Consider the following 14,201-nt stretch of genomic DNA (forward strand, 5'->3'; position numbering starts at 1 on the left):
CGGTGGTTTCTGTGACGGCGAGTCTGGCCTCTCGGTGATAAGCTCCGGCCAGCAGCCAGAGAGCAAAGCTGACCCCCAGCGTGCCCGCCGCCCAGTTCAGGGGACATCCCCACCCCCGGAAAACTACCGCAGGATGATCGCGGGCCTGGTCCTGGAGGGGGGCACTGCAGGGGGCATGGAGTGCTCCCTGGAGGCGGCGAGGACAGCCCTGAGCGCTGTACCGCCCCGCCCACCCCGAGTGACCACAGCTCACCAGGTGCTTCCGAGGGTTCATTTATTAAAAAACACTGACGGCGTGCAGTGCCTATTTGGCCGGCTTGCTCCCAAGGCCAGCGGAGCAAGGACCTCTGCTGTGTGGCTCTCCCTGAGGCCCAGGTTGCACAAGACCGGATGTCCAGCCGCCCCCCCAGCCCCCCGCAGAGTCCCGTTTCTCCCAGAGGGCCGGCCGCCCAGCCGGCCTCCACGCCCCACAGGCCCGGGCAGGAGGGTGGAGCGTCTCAGCCCTGGCCATTCGTCCCGAGGCCCTGCCTGTCGGCCCAGCTGGTCCTTCGCCTGCTCCCGAGTCCGAGAGGCACAAGTGTGGGCTTCGAGGGAAGGTTCCAGCTGACTCTCCTTTTGGGGGGACATCCGAGCCAATGACAGGAGGCAGCCTCCTGCATCCAGGGCCCGAATGAAAGCGGGGGGATCCTCGGGAGCAGGACACAGTGATATTTAGCAGCCGGGGCAGGGGAAGAGGTCCCTCTGTCCCTTCTCCAGCCAGGCCCTGTCCCCGGCCCGCCCCATCCTGTCCCCAGGTCCTGCCCCACCCCAGGCCTCGGCTACTGGGCTGGCTGGCAACCAGGCCCTGCAGTATCCCCGTTCTCCTGGGGTGTCTTGGATATGCGGAGGAAGGTGGTCCTCATGGCCTGGTAGCAGGTATCCATCAGCTTGGGGACATCGGCAACAGTGAGACCACTGGTGGGGATGGCATCCAGCACCTCCACCTTGATCGTTCCTGTTGGGGGCAGAGCATCAGTGGCCTGGGGCCCCCACCCGTGCCCACTGTCCTGGCGCCCAAGCTGCGGCCTGTCCTTGCTCCGGCACCAGCTGAACCCCCTTCCTCCTCCTCCTCGGCCACCTACCGGCCATCCCTGGACACCCTGGTCTCAGGTGGTTGGTTTTTAACTGAGAATAATCAGTACAACCAAACCCAGAGCTCCTGAGTCCGCGCTTGGTAGGTTCTGACAGCTGTATACTCCCCTGCGAGCTCCACCCAAGGTACAGAACTTTCCTCCCCCAGAAGGTGCCCCCTGCCTCCTCCCAGGCACCCACACCCACCATTCTACTTCCATCCTCCACCATGGTCTGGGGGGCCAAGAGTCTCAGATATAGGGGGCGGGGGGACACAGCTTGGCTCCTCCCCTCCCCGCCCCTCTGCCCTTCAACCTTTGACCCCACCTTCCTACCCAGGCACCAGGTACCCACATTCGGGATCTGGACGGAAGGGTAGTGGCCCCAAGCTCCACGGCTGGTGGGCATGGGGGTACCCGGGAGGCTGCTGCCCAGCTTGGGCCTATGCGTGTGAACTCAGGCACCTAACCCTCCCTCTGCTGGGATTCCAGATCCCTTCCTTCCTTCCCTCACCAAATGATCACTGGCCTACAGGAACCACCCAGAAAGGGGAACTACCCTACGAGGGGCCTGGGCATCCCCGTGACTGAGGATGAGACTCGCCCGCGGGTGTGCCCAGGTGGTGGGGTGCTACCTGAGCTGAAGAGCTTCGTCTTGGGGTTGTAGAAGGAGGAGAAGCTGGAGTATATCACGGGGATGATAGGCACCTGTGGACAGAGCCGTGGCGCCTGAGGACACACGGAAGCCCACCCCAGCCCACCCTGAGCCCCAAGGATGAGCTGGTGGGGGGAGCCCTGCCTTGCCACTTGCCTGCCTTCTGCCTAACGAGGTCCCGGGAGTGCCTGCGGCTACAGGACAGGCAAGGTGACCTGCCTCAGGCCCCTTCCACGCATGACCCCGGGGCCTGGGACACCTTTCATGCCCTGCGTTAATGATCACCCCCAGGGGCCGTTTCTGACCCTGGTGTCTTGCAAGCAAACGAGCAGGCCCTGCCCCCTCCCCGGCTATAGCTGCCCCCAGCATTCCATGAACTCATCCTACACATCATCACTCAAGCATCCCCTTCACCAGGAAGCCTTCCTGGCCGGCACATGTCCCTATGACCCACATCTGTGCCCCCACTGGGTCCTAAGTTTGCGCGGGGGGGCAGGGCCCTGTACAGTTTAGCTGGAGGTTACTGAGGTCCTTCTGCCCACCCCTCCCCCATCCTGGGGAGGCAGGGGGCAGCTGTAGCCAGGGAGGGGACAGGGTCTGCTGGTATTCCTGGAAGATACCAGGGTCAGAAACGGCCCCTGGGGGTGATCATTAACCCTGGCAGTCAGGGAGCCTCTCCCTGGTACCAGCAGGGGCACAGGCTTGGAACACAGGGAGGCGACAGGCTGGGAGGCCCCCGGGGAGACAGGGAGGAGGGGAGCGGAGAGGACAGGGAATGCTGTCCAGTCTCCTGGCTGAGGCTGCGCTACCCCAGCCCCACCAGAGCCTCTGCAGCATCCTCTCTCCTCTCCCACGAGCCCCATGTCCCATACCACCAGCAAAAGGAAAGGACATCAGCCCCAGGTATGCGGCAGGGGTGCCCTCCACCTCCCAGCTGGAGGGGCCGCAGGCCCAGGGGGTGAGAGCTCAAAGCCCAGGCTCCTCCACCCCATTCACCTGCTGCTTCCACGACCCCACAGGGGCGTGAGCTGGGAGCCTCTGGAAGGAGGGCTCGCCCGGCCTTGCTCAGGACCAGACAGCAGGGGGCGCTAGAGGCCACCTGTGCCAGGTGGAGGGCCAAGAGCAGACCCCTGCCAGGCACCGCCCAGACCCCAACCGGGCAGGACGAAAGCCCCTCCCCCCGACTGCAGATGATGACTTTTCCCTGCACGAACTCCCCCAACACAGGACCAGGAGTGGGACAGAGCACCCTTTAGCCACCAGGAGACACTGCCCCGGGGATGGATGCACCCCCAGTTCTACGGACGTCACCCCCAAGCACCTCCCGGGACAAAGGGCACCTTGGAGCTCAAGGACCAGGAAAGTAGAGGGGCCCACCGCAGAGTCCCAGCTCGCTCTGTGCGGGCCGCCCCCCAGGCCCTGCTCATCTGGCCCCAGCCCACGGTTCTGCAGGACCAGGCAAGCACTCAGCCTTCCCCAGAGAGCCCAGTAAGTAGGCCTGTCACCGCTGCCTCCCCTGGGGACCCCTGCTGGCCAGCTACCAAGGGGTCTGCCGAAGCTGGGTGCTGGACCCGATCAGCACCAGCCTTGGCGCTCAGAGTGGGCGAAGGGGCCCAAAGAACAGCCCTCCCAGCAGGTCAGAAACCCGGTGTTGGAGGGGTGAGGAGGCCCTGTGCCCGCCCAGTGGGAGGGGGTCCCCGAGCCCCAGTGGCCCCAACCTGACCAGGCCGTCACCTTCGGCTTTAAGCCAACCTGGACCCGCTTCCCTGCCCCGCTAGGAGGGCGGCGCCCTGGCGCACCTGGGTCTGGATCGCCAGGTAGAAGGCGCCTTTCTTGAAAGGTAGCAGGTCTCCATTGTCATTCCGCGTGCCCTCAGGGTAGATCCACACTTTGAGCTGTGGGGGAGACAGGAGGCAGCTGTAGCTGGGTGGGGGGCGCTGGGCCGCCCCCTCCTAAGGAGCTCCCTTGTCAGCTGAGGCCACCACCGCGAATGCGCGGATGCGGAGGCTCGGCTCCCGACATTTCCACGGGCAGGGGGCTGAGGTGCTGTTGGGCACCTACCGCCAAGCAGGCCCCCAGCCCCACACTCACGTTCTCCCCGACCATGCGCTTGCCCACATCGGCCATCACGGTCATGGCAGTCCTGGAGTGCTGCCGGTTGATGAAGAAGATGCCCCCGAGGTACATGATCAGGCCCACGGGCCCCAAGAAGATCAGTTCCCGCTTGGCGATCTGAACGCAGCGCTCAGGTAGGACCTCCATCAGGCCTGCAGGTGGCCACGGGCACCAGGCAGGAGGGGTCAGGCTCAGAGCCTGGCAGCCACCTCCCCAAGGAGGAGAGAGCCAGCCCTGTGCCTGGACCACCAACAGACCTAGGCGGGGTCATGCCTTCCCACTGGCCACCCGGCCAGGTCATGTGGCCTCTCGGCCTGCTTCCCGCCTGTAGAGGGAGCGGCGAAGCCGAGCTCCCAGCCGCTGGGGTGAGGATGGCAGAGCCCCGTACCCAGCATCAGGCACACACAGCTTTGTCATGTGGCTGGAGGGAGGCACGGGTCCCCCTGGCTTGGGTCAGCCCCGCTTTCCCAGGTCATCTGGGCCCAGGATCCAGCTCTCTGAAGCACCCCTCCCTCTCCCCACAAGAGACCAGGGCAGTGTCCCAGGCCGGGCCTGCAGCCAGGAAGGGCCAGCTCTCCCACCAACCCCTCTGCGCCCTGGCTTACCCATCATGTCCAGGATGCTCTGGTGGTTAGAAATGATGACACAGGGGTGGTCCACCTCCAGCTTCTGGAGACCCTTTATCTCAAAACGAAGGCCGAATATGTACTTAAACTTTGAGACAAACCATCTGATGATCCTGAGAAGAGAGAATGTCAGTGAGCAGGGCCCCCCTGCCCTGCACCCCGTCTTGGGCTCTGGCCTGGAACAGACCCAGCAGACGGAGCCCCGGCTGGCCCTCTTCGTGGGCAGCTGGCGGGACCCCGAGTTCACCTTCCCCTCCAGGAGCCATCAGGTCCTGTCCCTCAAGGGGTCAGCGAGTGCGGCTGGGTCTCCTGCCACTCTGGTGGGAACAGGGAAGATCACGGACAGAAAGGTGCGAAGCCTCCAGGGGTGGACACCTGGCAAAGGGGAGGCCGTCCTCTGCTGCATCTGCTTGGCGAGTACCTGCCGTGCGGCCCTGCCCTCAGCCCACACCCCTGCGGGCTCATCCGGGGCAGCTGCAAGGGGACTGGAGGCTGAGAGCCCCCGGAGGGCTGGGCTAGGTCTGGTTCTCGGCTGTCAGCAACGAAAAACCCTACGTGGAGGGGCGCCCGGCTGGCTCAGTCGGGGGAGCGTGCAATTCCTGATCTCGGGGTTATAGGTTCGAGCCTCACGTTAGGTGGCGAGATGACTTATAAAATCTTTAAAAAATAATAAAATAAAACCCAACAGAGAGAGGGATCCCTGCACCCCTGCAGAGGAGGGGGGCCCCCACCCGCAGGCTCTGGGGAAGGAGACCCTGCAGGGCAGTGCCACACAGGGAAGAAGGCATCCACAGCAAGTGGAGACCTTCGCAGGGGCTGCCGACTGCTCAGGAACAAGCGGGAGCGCCGCCCGTGATGAGAGGAGCGCGCCCAGGCTGGGCTTGCACCCCTCACCCCTGTCCTACTGAGCAATCCCACCGTCCCCTTCTCCCGGGCCTACAGAGCGCAAATGACCTGCCCCAGGGGAAGGCAGAGGAGGGGAGCCAGGGTGTGAGGGGCCTGGGCCTCCCCCGCTTGGAGGTCCACGCCCTTCCAGCCCCCGCGCCTGCAGGGGGCTGCCCTAGGGCATCGGCGACCTTCGGGGGCTGCCTCCAAGCAGCACAGGTGGGCGTGAGTGGCTATGGGCGCAGGGATGGGTCTGCAGGCGCTGCTGGCCTTGGAGGACGCCGCGGGGCCGAGGGCTCTACCTGGGACGGGCTCCAGTAGGGGCCAGCCTGCGGGGCGAGGCTCCGAGCCCTCTAACTCCCCGCAGGGCCCCAGTCCGCCCCATCCCCTGTGGGTGGCTGACCCACCAGTGACCCAGAACTGTTCCACTTCTCACAGGTTTGGGCAGCACCCCCAGCCCCTCAGGTATCTGAGCCCCTCAACAGCGTTCACGGCAAGGGAGGGATTTCCCATTTTATACACAAGGGTGAGTAACTGCCCCAGGCCCGGAGATGGCCCTTAAGACAGCAGACTCAGTACTGGCTCAAAGCCAGACTCCGTTTTTTTTTTTTAAATTGTCATAAAATGCACATGACCCAAAATGTACCCTTCTAACTGCTGTCCAGTGCACAGCTCAGGGGCGTCAGCACATGCACGCTGAGCCGTCCCCTCCATCCGTCCCCAGAACATGCTCCTCTTCCCAGACTGGACTCTGTCCCGTTACACACGGACCCCCTTCCCCCAGCCCCTGCCCCCTGCGTCTGTGGATCCGACTCCTTTCAGGCCTCCTGGGAGTGGATCCCTCAGGATCTGTCCTTCTGGACAGCCTCTCACTCAGCTGCCCCTTTCACAGAACAGAACCCCCGTGGGAGGGCAGCTCTCCCATCATCCCATGCTGCAGATGGGGACACTGAGGCTCAGGGAGGCGCGTTCGCACGATTAGACTGGCCATCCTTCCCTGGACCTGCCAGCCTCGACCTGCTCAGGCCAGACCTGCCCATTTGTCCCTTCCCGCCCTGGGACCTGTGTCCCAGCAGGCCCTGGATACAGGCTGAGCGAGCTGACTGGCTGCTTCACCTCTGTGGGGCCCCGTTTCTCATCTACAAAGACAGCTTCTCAGTCACTGTGAGGCTTGAAGGGACAAGGAGAGGGCACGGCCGGCACTTTATAAAGGAGAGAGATGGAAATGTCCAATAAACATGAAAAATCTTCACTCTCACTAGAAATCAAAGCAATGCACATCGAAACAAGAGCCCTGTTTTCATCCTTTGGGTTGGCTCGGTCCGAAAGAAAAGACCGGTAACACGAGGGGTTGGCCCGGATGTTGGGAACAGCCGCCAGGGGACGGCAGGTTGGCAGCACCTGGGCAAAGCCGTGCAGAAATCCAGTCCCGGGGCGGATGGGTAGCGCAGTTGGCTGAGCGTCCACTCTTGGTTTTGGCTCAGGTCGTGATCTCAGGGTCATGGGATCGAGCCCCACGTCGGGCTCCGGGTTCCGCGCTCAGTGGGAAGTCCACTTCCCCTCTGCTGCTCCCCCGGCTTGTGCTCTCTCTCTCTCTCCAATAAATAAATAAATCTTATAAAGAAGGAAGGAAGGATGGACGGACGGAAGGAAGGAAGAAAAAGAAAGAAAGAAATCTGGTCCCTCTTCCAGGATCTGATCCTAAGGCAGTTATGAGAGGCAGGCCTGCAATCCTCACGTGTGGTCTGAATTAGAAGAATCTGAAGGGCGCCCGGCTGGCTCCTACGGTAGAGCCTGCGATTCTTGATCACAGGGTTGTGAGTTCAAGCCCCACATGGGGGATCTCACCCCACATGGTGGATAGGGATTACTTAAAAATAAAATCTTAAAAAAAAAAAAGAAAAATCTGAAACCGTCTGAAGGTCCCCCGCTAGGGAGAGAGGCGAAGTAGCGGTCGGATCCACAGCCTGCTGGGGCGGAGACCTGGACACCCCATGCAGCACTGGCCGGTCGCGAGCGACCCCTACCTGCCGCGGAGGACCCCAGCCACACCTGGATGCGGACCGCCTTCTCTGCTGGAGGCATCTGCTGGCTTCTCTTTCCCTCTTTCAAAATTGTGGCAAAATATGTGTCACATAGAATTTATCTTTTTAATCATTTTTTAAAGATTTTATTTATTTGACACAGAGAGAGCGTGAGCAGTCCCAGCCGAGCAGGGAGCCCGCCGCGGGACTCGATCCCAGGACCCCGGGATCACAACCTGAGCGGAAGGCAGATGCTTCACTGACTGAGCCCCCAGGCGCCCCATCATTTTAATCACTTTTTTTAAAGATTTTATTTATTTATTTGAGAGAGAGAATGAGATAGAGAGAGCATGAGAGGGGGGAGGGTCAGAGGGAGAAGCAGACTCCCTGCCGAGCAGGGAGCCCGACGCGGGACTCGATCCCGGGACTCCAGGATCATGACCTGAGCCGGAGGCAGTCGCTTAACCGACTGAGCCACCCAGGCGCCCTGTACTGAAGATCTTTATTTTTTTTTTTTTAAGATTTTATTTGTTTATTTGACAGAGAGAGACACAGCGAGAGAGGGAACACAAGCAGGGGGAGTGGGAGAGGGAGAAGCAGGCTTCCCGCCGAGCAGGGAGCCCGATGCGGGACTCGATCCCAGGACTCTGGGATCATGACCTGAGCCGAAGGCAGACGCTTAACCGACTGAGCCCCCCAGGTGCCCCATTTTAATCATTTTTAAATGTCCGGTTCAGTGGCGTGAAATCCACCCACACTGCTGTGCGACCGTCCCCACCATCCGTCTCCAGGACTCTTCTCTCTTTCCTGTTTGGATTTCTTTGTGTATCTGACATAAGGGATTGACCATAGGCCATGGGAGATGCCGTGCACAGACCCCCGGCAGTGGGCAGCGCGAGGGCGGCCGGCCCGGAGGGAGCAGCGTGCTCTGCACACTCACACAAGGAGTGCGTCCACGCGGACTAGAACACGCACCAGCTGCGGTGGCTACGGCAGGCTGCCAGTGGTCGTCCTCAAGGGGACAAAGGAGTCTCTGCAGTCTGCACGCACGCGGACGCCCAGCCACCTGTCCTTTTCCCGATGTCACACAGTTTCAAGGTTTTTTGTAAAAGTGGTAGGAAAGTCCATCATTTTCACAGTTTCCTCAGTGTGGAAGGAAGCAAACCAAGCTTTGCAGCGGCTCCTGCAGACCGTGGGCTGCCAGGGACAGAAAGCCAGGGGTCCTTGCCCAGGAGAGCGGAGTGCACTTCCCACGGGAGGTCGGGAGGGGGGCGGGTGGGAACACCTCCATCCCCCATGCCTGCGCAGCACCCGCTATGTGCCAAGGGCGGGACAGGAAGCCTCACTTTTTGTTCAGAGAGCAACCCCACCAGGTGGGGACACTCCGATGAGGGGGGCCTACGCGAAGCGGTTAAGTGACTTGCCCAAGGTCACGCAGCAGGGAAGCCAAGGTGGGCCGGAACCCACCTCCTTACCTGGTTTTTGGAAAACAAGTGAAAAATGCCAGGCAAGGGGCATACCGGAGGTGGGGTGGGATGGGGCGAAGACCCAGGACTGCAAGATGGCATTCCAGAATTGCAGAAGCAAATCCCTCCCCCTTCCCTGAGGCTCTGCAGACCCCGCCCAGTGCCCCCGCAGGACTGGAAGCCGCCGTGCCCTCAGCCAGCCCTCAGCCAGCCCACAGCAGCCTCCACCATCCTGAGCACGGGCCCCACTGTGCCCACAGCCCACCTTACCTGAGTGCCCCTCCACCAGCCGCAGGGCTCAGGGGGGCTGCCCCCTCGGGAGCCAGGGCCCCAAAACTTGGAGCAGGTGTCCCTGGCACTGGCCCCGGGACATGGGCACACAGCTCTGGCTGCCGCCCTACCCCCTCTAGCCCCCAAATCCCCAGGGAGGCTAGCGGGGTGCAGCCAAGGCCGCCTGAAGCCCAAGAGGCCTGGGGGTGCGTTGAGTGCCTGGCACAGCATTCCAGAAGCACCCACCAGCAGCCAGATGGGTGACTGGTACCACCTTTTCCCACCTCTAGGCCCCCAGAGCAGGACCGTTCCTCAAGCCGATGGGACGTGCTGGCCCTGCCTGGATCTCAGGAGCCCTCTATTTAACCCCAGTCACGAACCGCCGAGACCGCCTGAGCGCTATAAACACCATGGATCCTTCCAGCGCCCACGGGAGCCCAGGCTCACTCTGGTCAGCCAGCCTCCTTGGACCTTCCGTGTTCAGCCTGAGGACCCCCGGGCCCTTCCCAAGCTCTGGGTGAGCTCGCTCGCCATGACCTTGGGCATTGCCCTTGACCCCACCCCCTCTAAGCTTCCATTCCTGCCTGTGAAAAGAGGAAGGGCGTGGAGATTGAGCCGTTGAGGCTGGGACCCTGGGAGCAACCACAGTGATGATGTCACAAGCAGATAAGAAGAATCCACAAAGTAGGCGGGACACGTGCCCCAGGCCACCCGCCCCTCCCCCAGCCAGCACGGGCTCCAGGCAGCTGGAAGGAAGTTCAAGGCCAGGCCGTGGCCACCTGCTGACCTTTGCCCTCAGCCCCTGGCCTGGAGCTAGGTTGCTCCCAGATCTGGGCAGCTGTTTCAGCTGAGGCATGCCAGTCCTCAGCCAGACCCCTCTGGATGTGCCCCAGAGAGCAGGGGTTCCGGATGGGGCCCACCTGGGGGCAGCCCTGCCAGGAAGGCCACACAGCGCCATTGATCTGCTCAGGGGACAGGAGCTGCCCAGAAGCCCGGAGGTGGTAAGAGGGGCTGTGTGGCAATGGGGTGAAAGCAGGGGGCCGGAAGGGGGAGGGGCCAGCAAGCCCTCAGTCCTGACCCAGGATCTCCAGGGCTCTGGGGAGTTCTGGTTTCTGGGCCTGCAATAGCACATCCGGGGGAGGGAGTCTGCCCCTGGCCATCCTACTCCAAGAAAAACAAAGGCAGACTTTCCTGCAAAACCGGGATCCCCTGCCAGCCCCCATGAGCCACAGGGCTCCCTGAATGCACTCCGTCCCCATCCGTGCACCCCCTAGGAGCACACAGCAGCTGGCAGCTCTGGCTAAGAGGCTGGGCTGTCCTGGGTTCAAATCCCACCCAGCATCGATAAGCCCCCTGGTCTCTGGCCTAAACAATGCCCATTCTTCCCTCTTTGAGGTTCCTCAGGAGCTGCACAAGTGGAGTGCCTCGCTACCCCACCTCCCTTGAAGCCAAGAGCCTTGCCACCCAGGGCCTGGCCATTCCGATGGACTCATGCAGTCCAGCCCCCAGAGGCCCTGCCACGGTAGTGGATGCATACCGGCCCCTGAGCGTGGTGGAGCCACAGGATGGAGAAGCTGGAACCTTCTGCAGGACCTGGGCCGCCCACCTCCGGTCTCCTTCGATGCACGAGAAAGTCTCGTGGAGAAGCTGCTGTCGCTAGGGGTCCCGATCCTGCAGCCGAACCTAATCCTCACACACACAGCTGGGCTTCACCCTTGTCTCTGTCAAATGGCTGTACTAAGGGCATCTGCCTCGTGGGGCGAGGAAACAGGGCCTAATACTCCACCATAGCCCAGCCCGGAGAACACAACCAGCCTGGGAGGGATCCTTGGTCTCGGGCCCCCAGTGGGTCAGAGGGTCAGCTCTTCTGTTCCCATCACTGTTCCCTGCACACTCGGAACTGGAGTCCAACAGGCAAAAGCCTCCTTGGGCCACTGCCCAGAGCCCCGTGGGGAGGGGCCCCTGCTGCTCCAGGGGAAGGCAGCAAAGCAGGGGAGGAGGCAGAGCAGGGCTGCCCCCGGCAGAGCTCCCGGCACCCCAAGCCCAGGGCTCCAGTCCCTGTCAGCACCACCGCCCCTACTGTTGGCGGGCACAGAGGGAACGTACGAAGCACGCACTCTGGAGGCCCTCCCAGGGGGTCTGCACCCCAGCTCCGCCACGTCTTAGCTCTGGCACCCCAGGCAACCGCCTCCTCCCCCCCCCCCCCCCCCCCCCCGCCGGGAAGCCTTAGCTTCAGCTGGCACCTCCAACTCCTCATCAGAGGAATGAGGCACACAATATGCCCGGCCCCACAGTGAGGTAGACACCGTGGCGTCGAGCGAGGTGGGCCACCTTCCAGAAGTCAGGGCGGGGCTGGCAAGAAGAGCAGCCAGGGTGCTCAGGGGTCCGGGAAAGACTGCTGAGTGAGGCCACGGCATGTCCCAGCCCCTCCGCGGAGGGGTCTGCAGGGAGGGGGTAGGGAGCCCGTCCGCTCAGCCCTCTGGCACCTCCACCCATCCTCCCTGTCCCCCCAGCCTGCCAGGTCCAGCCACCAAATCAGAAAGGGCCTGGTGACTTCTGATTTGACCCCTGGGAAGCAGCTTTGAAGTCTGAGTCAGTCCTTTTAAAAGACAAGGAAGCTGCTTGTAAGGAGGCCACCTGATGACACAGTTGGGGGAAGAGGAGGGTCACCTCCTGGCTCTGTCACCTCTGCTGAAAGCCTGCTCTGGGGCCAATTCTCCCCCCTGCTTCCCCCTCCTGACGCCTCAGAACCACACATGCCGTCCCAGGCCTGGCTCTAGGAGGGCAGCACCACCTCCAAGAAGCCCACTGGCCTGTGGGTCCCGGAACCCACACCCCTCCTCCGGCTCAGAGGCCAGCCCCCAGCAAGTGCTGAGCCGGGGCTCCTGCTGCCCACTGGGGACTCCAGGACCCCAACTCAGGCCCGGCCTTCAGAGACGTGCATGGCCTCAGGCATCCCTGCCCTGGAGTGGTGGGGGCCCAGCTTTGAGGAACGCCCTGCAAACAGGTCCTCCCCTCCCCAGGGGCACTCCACACAGGGAAGACAGCCAGTAGGACCACACCTGGGCTGTCCCTGGGGTCCGCCGCACTCCCTGGGATGTTGGCCCGGGCCATGCTGGTGCTGGGCAGGGGACACCACAGACCCACTGAGCACGCTCCACTCTGAGTCCTCACCTACTCTGGGTAGGAAAGCCACAAACCCCTAAAGACAAGGCTTGGAGGGCCCACGCCGTGTGGGCCAGTCCCAGCAGCATCGGCTGGTGTGGATGGACAAGGACAGAGGGGGCGGGAAGTCAGCAACCCTCACCCACTGCCCTGTAACCACACAGGGGGCAGGGACCTCAGGGACCACAGTATCCTCACGGCAGGCCACAGCCAAGAAGCTGTCGCAAAAGCCACAGAGATAAGTATTACCAACAGCTGCCCTGGGATCCGGCACAGAGAGACAGGGCAGGAGGAAGCCCCCGCCCCTCAGCCTCTGACCCAAAGAGCCCCCCACTCTTCAGCCGGGCCTGACCTCCCTACCCCCCACCCACCAGCCCATAACATCATACTGCCCAGCTCAGGGAGGTGTCCACAGAAAAATTCCAGCCACCCCTCCCTTCCTTCCACCCTGAGGCTGGACCTCAGGCGCCAAACCCACCCTTCCCACTCAGGAGCCTCCTACCTTCTTAGCAGGACCCGCAGGGAAGGAAAGGAAGTCCGCCCCAGGGGCGATCACAGGTGCGGGTGGGTGAGGGGGGTGCAGAGAAGGCAGGGACCCCCGGGGCTCTAAGGCGCCTCTTCCAGGCCGGGCGGTGCTCCAGCAAAGCCCCCCCCGGGGCAAGCCGCGCAGTCCGACCCGCTCTTTCCCCGCGGGTGGAGCAGGACCGCGCCTCTCCCAGCCCGCCCAGGGCCGCTCCGCCACCCCCCAGCCGGCGCCCCGAACGCCCTGCGGGTCCCGCGGGGCCCTTGGCGGGGCGGAAGGACGGCGGCGCCGGAGACCGAGACCTTCTGAAGTCCCTCGGTGTCTGCGCACGGGCACATTGTGACGTGGGGTCCCGCGGACCCGCGCGCGCCGCCCGAGAGCCCCGAGAGCCACAGGCGGGGCAGGAAGGAGGGACCGGAGAGAAGAAAGTTAGGAAAGCGGAAGCGGGCGGCGGCCCGCGCCCCGCCCCGCCCCGCCGCTGTCCCCGCGCCCCCCCCCGCGCTCCTCGCGCCCCGCCGCTGTCCCCCCGGTCGGCGCCGTCCCGCGGGCCCCGCGCCCCGCCCCGCCCCGCCGCTGTCCCCGCGCCCCCCCCCGCGCTCCTCGCGCCCCGCCGCTGTCCCCCCGGTCGGCGCCGTCCCGCGGGCCCCGCGCCCCGCCCCGCCCCGCCGCTGTCCCCGCGCCCCCCCCCCGCGCTCCTCGCGCCCCGCCGCTGTCCCCCCGGTCGGCGCCGTCCCGCGGGCCCCGCGCCCCGCCCCGCCCCGCCGCTGTCCCCGCGCCCCCCCCCCGCGCTCCTCGCGCCCCGCCGCTGTCCCCCCGGTCGGCGCCGTCCCGCGGGCCCCGCGCCCCGCCCCGCCCCGCCGCTGTCCCCGCGCCCCCCCCCCGCGCTCCTCGCGCCCCGCCGCTGTCCCCCCGGTCGGCGCCGTCCCCCGGGCCCCGCGCCCCGCCCCGCCCCGCCGCTGTCCCCCCGCGCCCCGCCCCGCCCCGCCGCTCCCCCCCGGGCCCCAGGTCCCCTTGCCTCATGTTCTCCACTGTCCGGCCGTGGTGGCGCAGCAGGCAGATGACCGCGGCCACCGTGGACGCCGAGAGGCAGAGCGCGCAGTACAGCGTGATCTTGGCGCAGAACCTGGCCGAGCGGCTCAGCTGCACGACGAGCAGGAGCAACAGCAGCGCGGCGCTCAGCCACGGCCAGAGCTCCATGGCCCCGCCACGCCCGCACCGCGTCCCCGCGGCGGCGTCCCCGGAGCCCCGACGGCGCTGGCCTCGGCTCCTGCGGCCGCGGGCGCGAGGACGACCCGTGGGCTGGCGACCGCGGGCCTCCGCCCGCGCGCCCGCCCGCGCCCCTTATTGCGACGGCGGAGGGGCG

The 14,201-nt window shown here is 64.4% G+C and overlaps 1 protein-coding gene across 1 annotated transcript; it reads right to left on the reverse strand.

Moving 5' to 3' along the window:
• Positions 1-257: 257 nt before the first annotated feature.
• On the reverse strand, positions 258-14,176 carry AGPAT2 (1-acylglycerol-3-phosphate O-acyltransferase 2). The gene is made up of 6 exons (XM_045883536.2): positions 13,854-14,176; positions 4,485-4,618; positions 3,856-4,031; positions 3,564-3,659; positions 1,745-1,817; positions 258-994 (listed from the first exon to the last, which is right to left on the reverse strand). The coding sequence occupies exons 1-6, from the start codon at positions 14,033-14,035 to the stop codon at positions 819-821; spliced, it is 837 nt and encodes a 278-aa protein (XP_045739492.1). The 5' UTR covers positions 14,036-14,176; the 3' UTR covers positions 258-818.
• Between the last annotated feature and the right edge of the window lie 25 nt (positions 14,177-14,201).

This window comes from Mirounga angustirostris, unplaced genomic scaffold (assembly GCF_029215605.1).
Source record: "Mirounga angustirostris isolate CCGP_5_RB_7025 unplaced genomic scaffold, mMirAng1.0.hap1 SCAF_15, whole genome shotgun sequence".
Lineage (NCBI taxonomy): Eukaryota > Metazoa > Chordata > Mammalia > Carnivora > Phocidae > Mirounga > Mirounga angustirostris.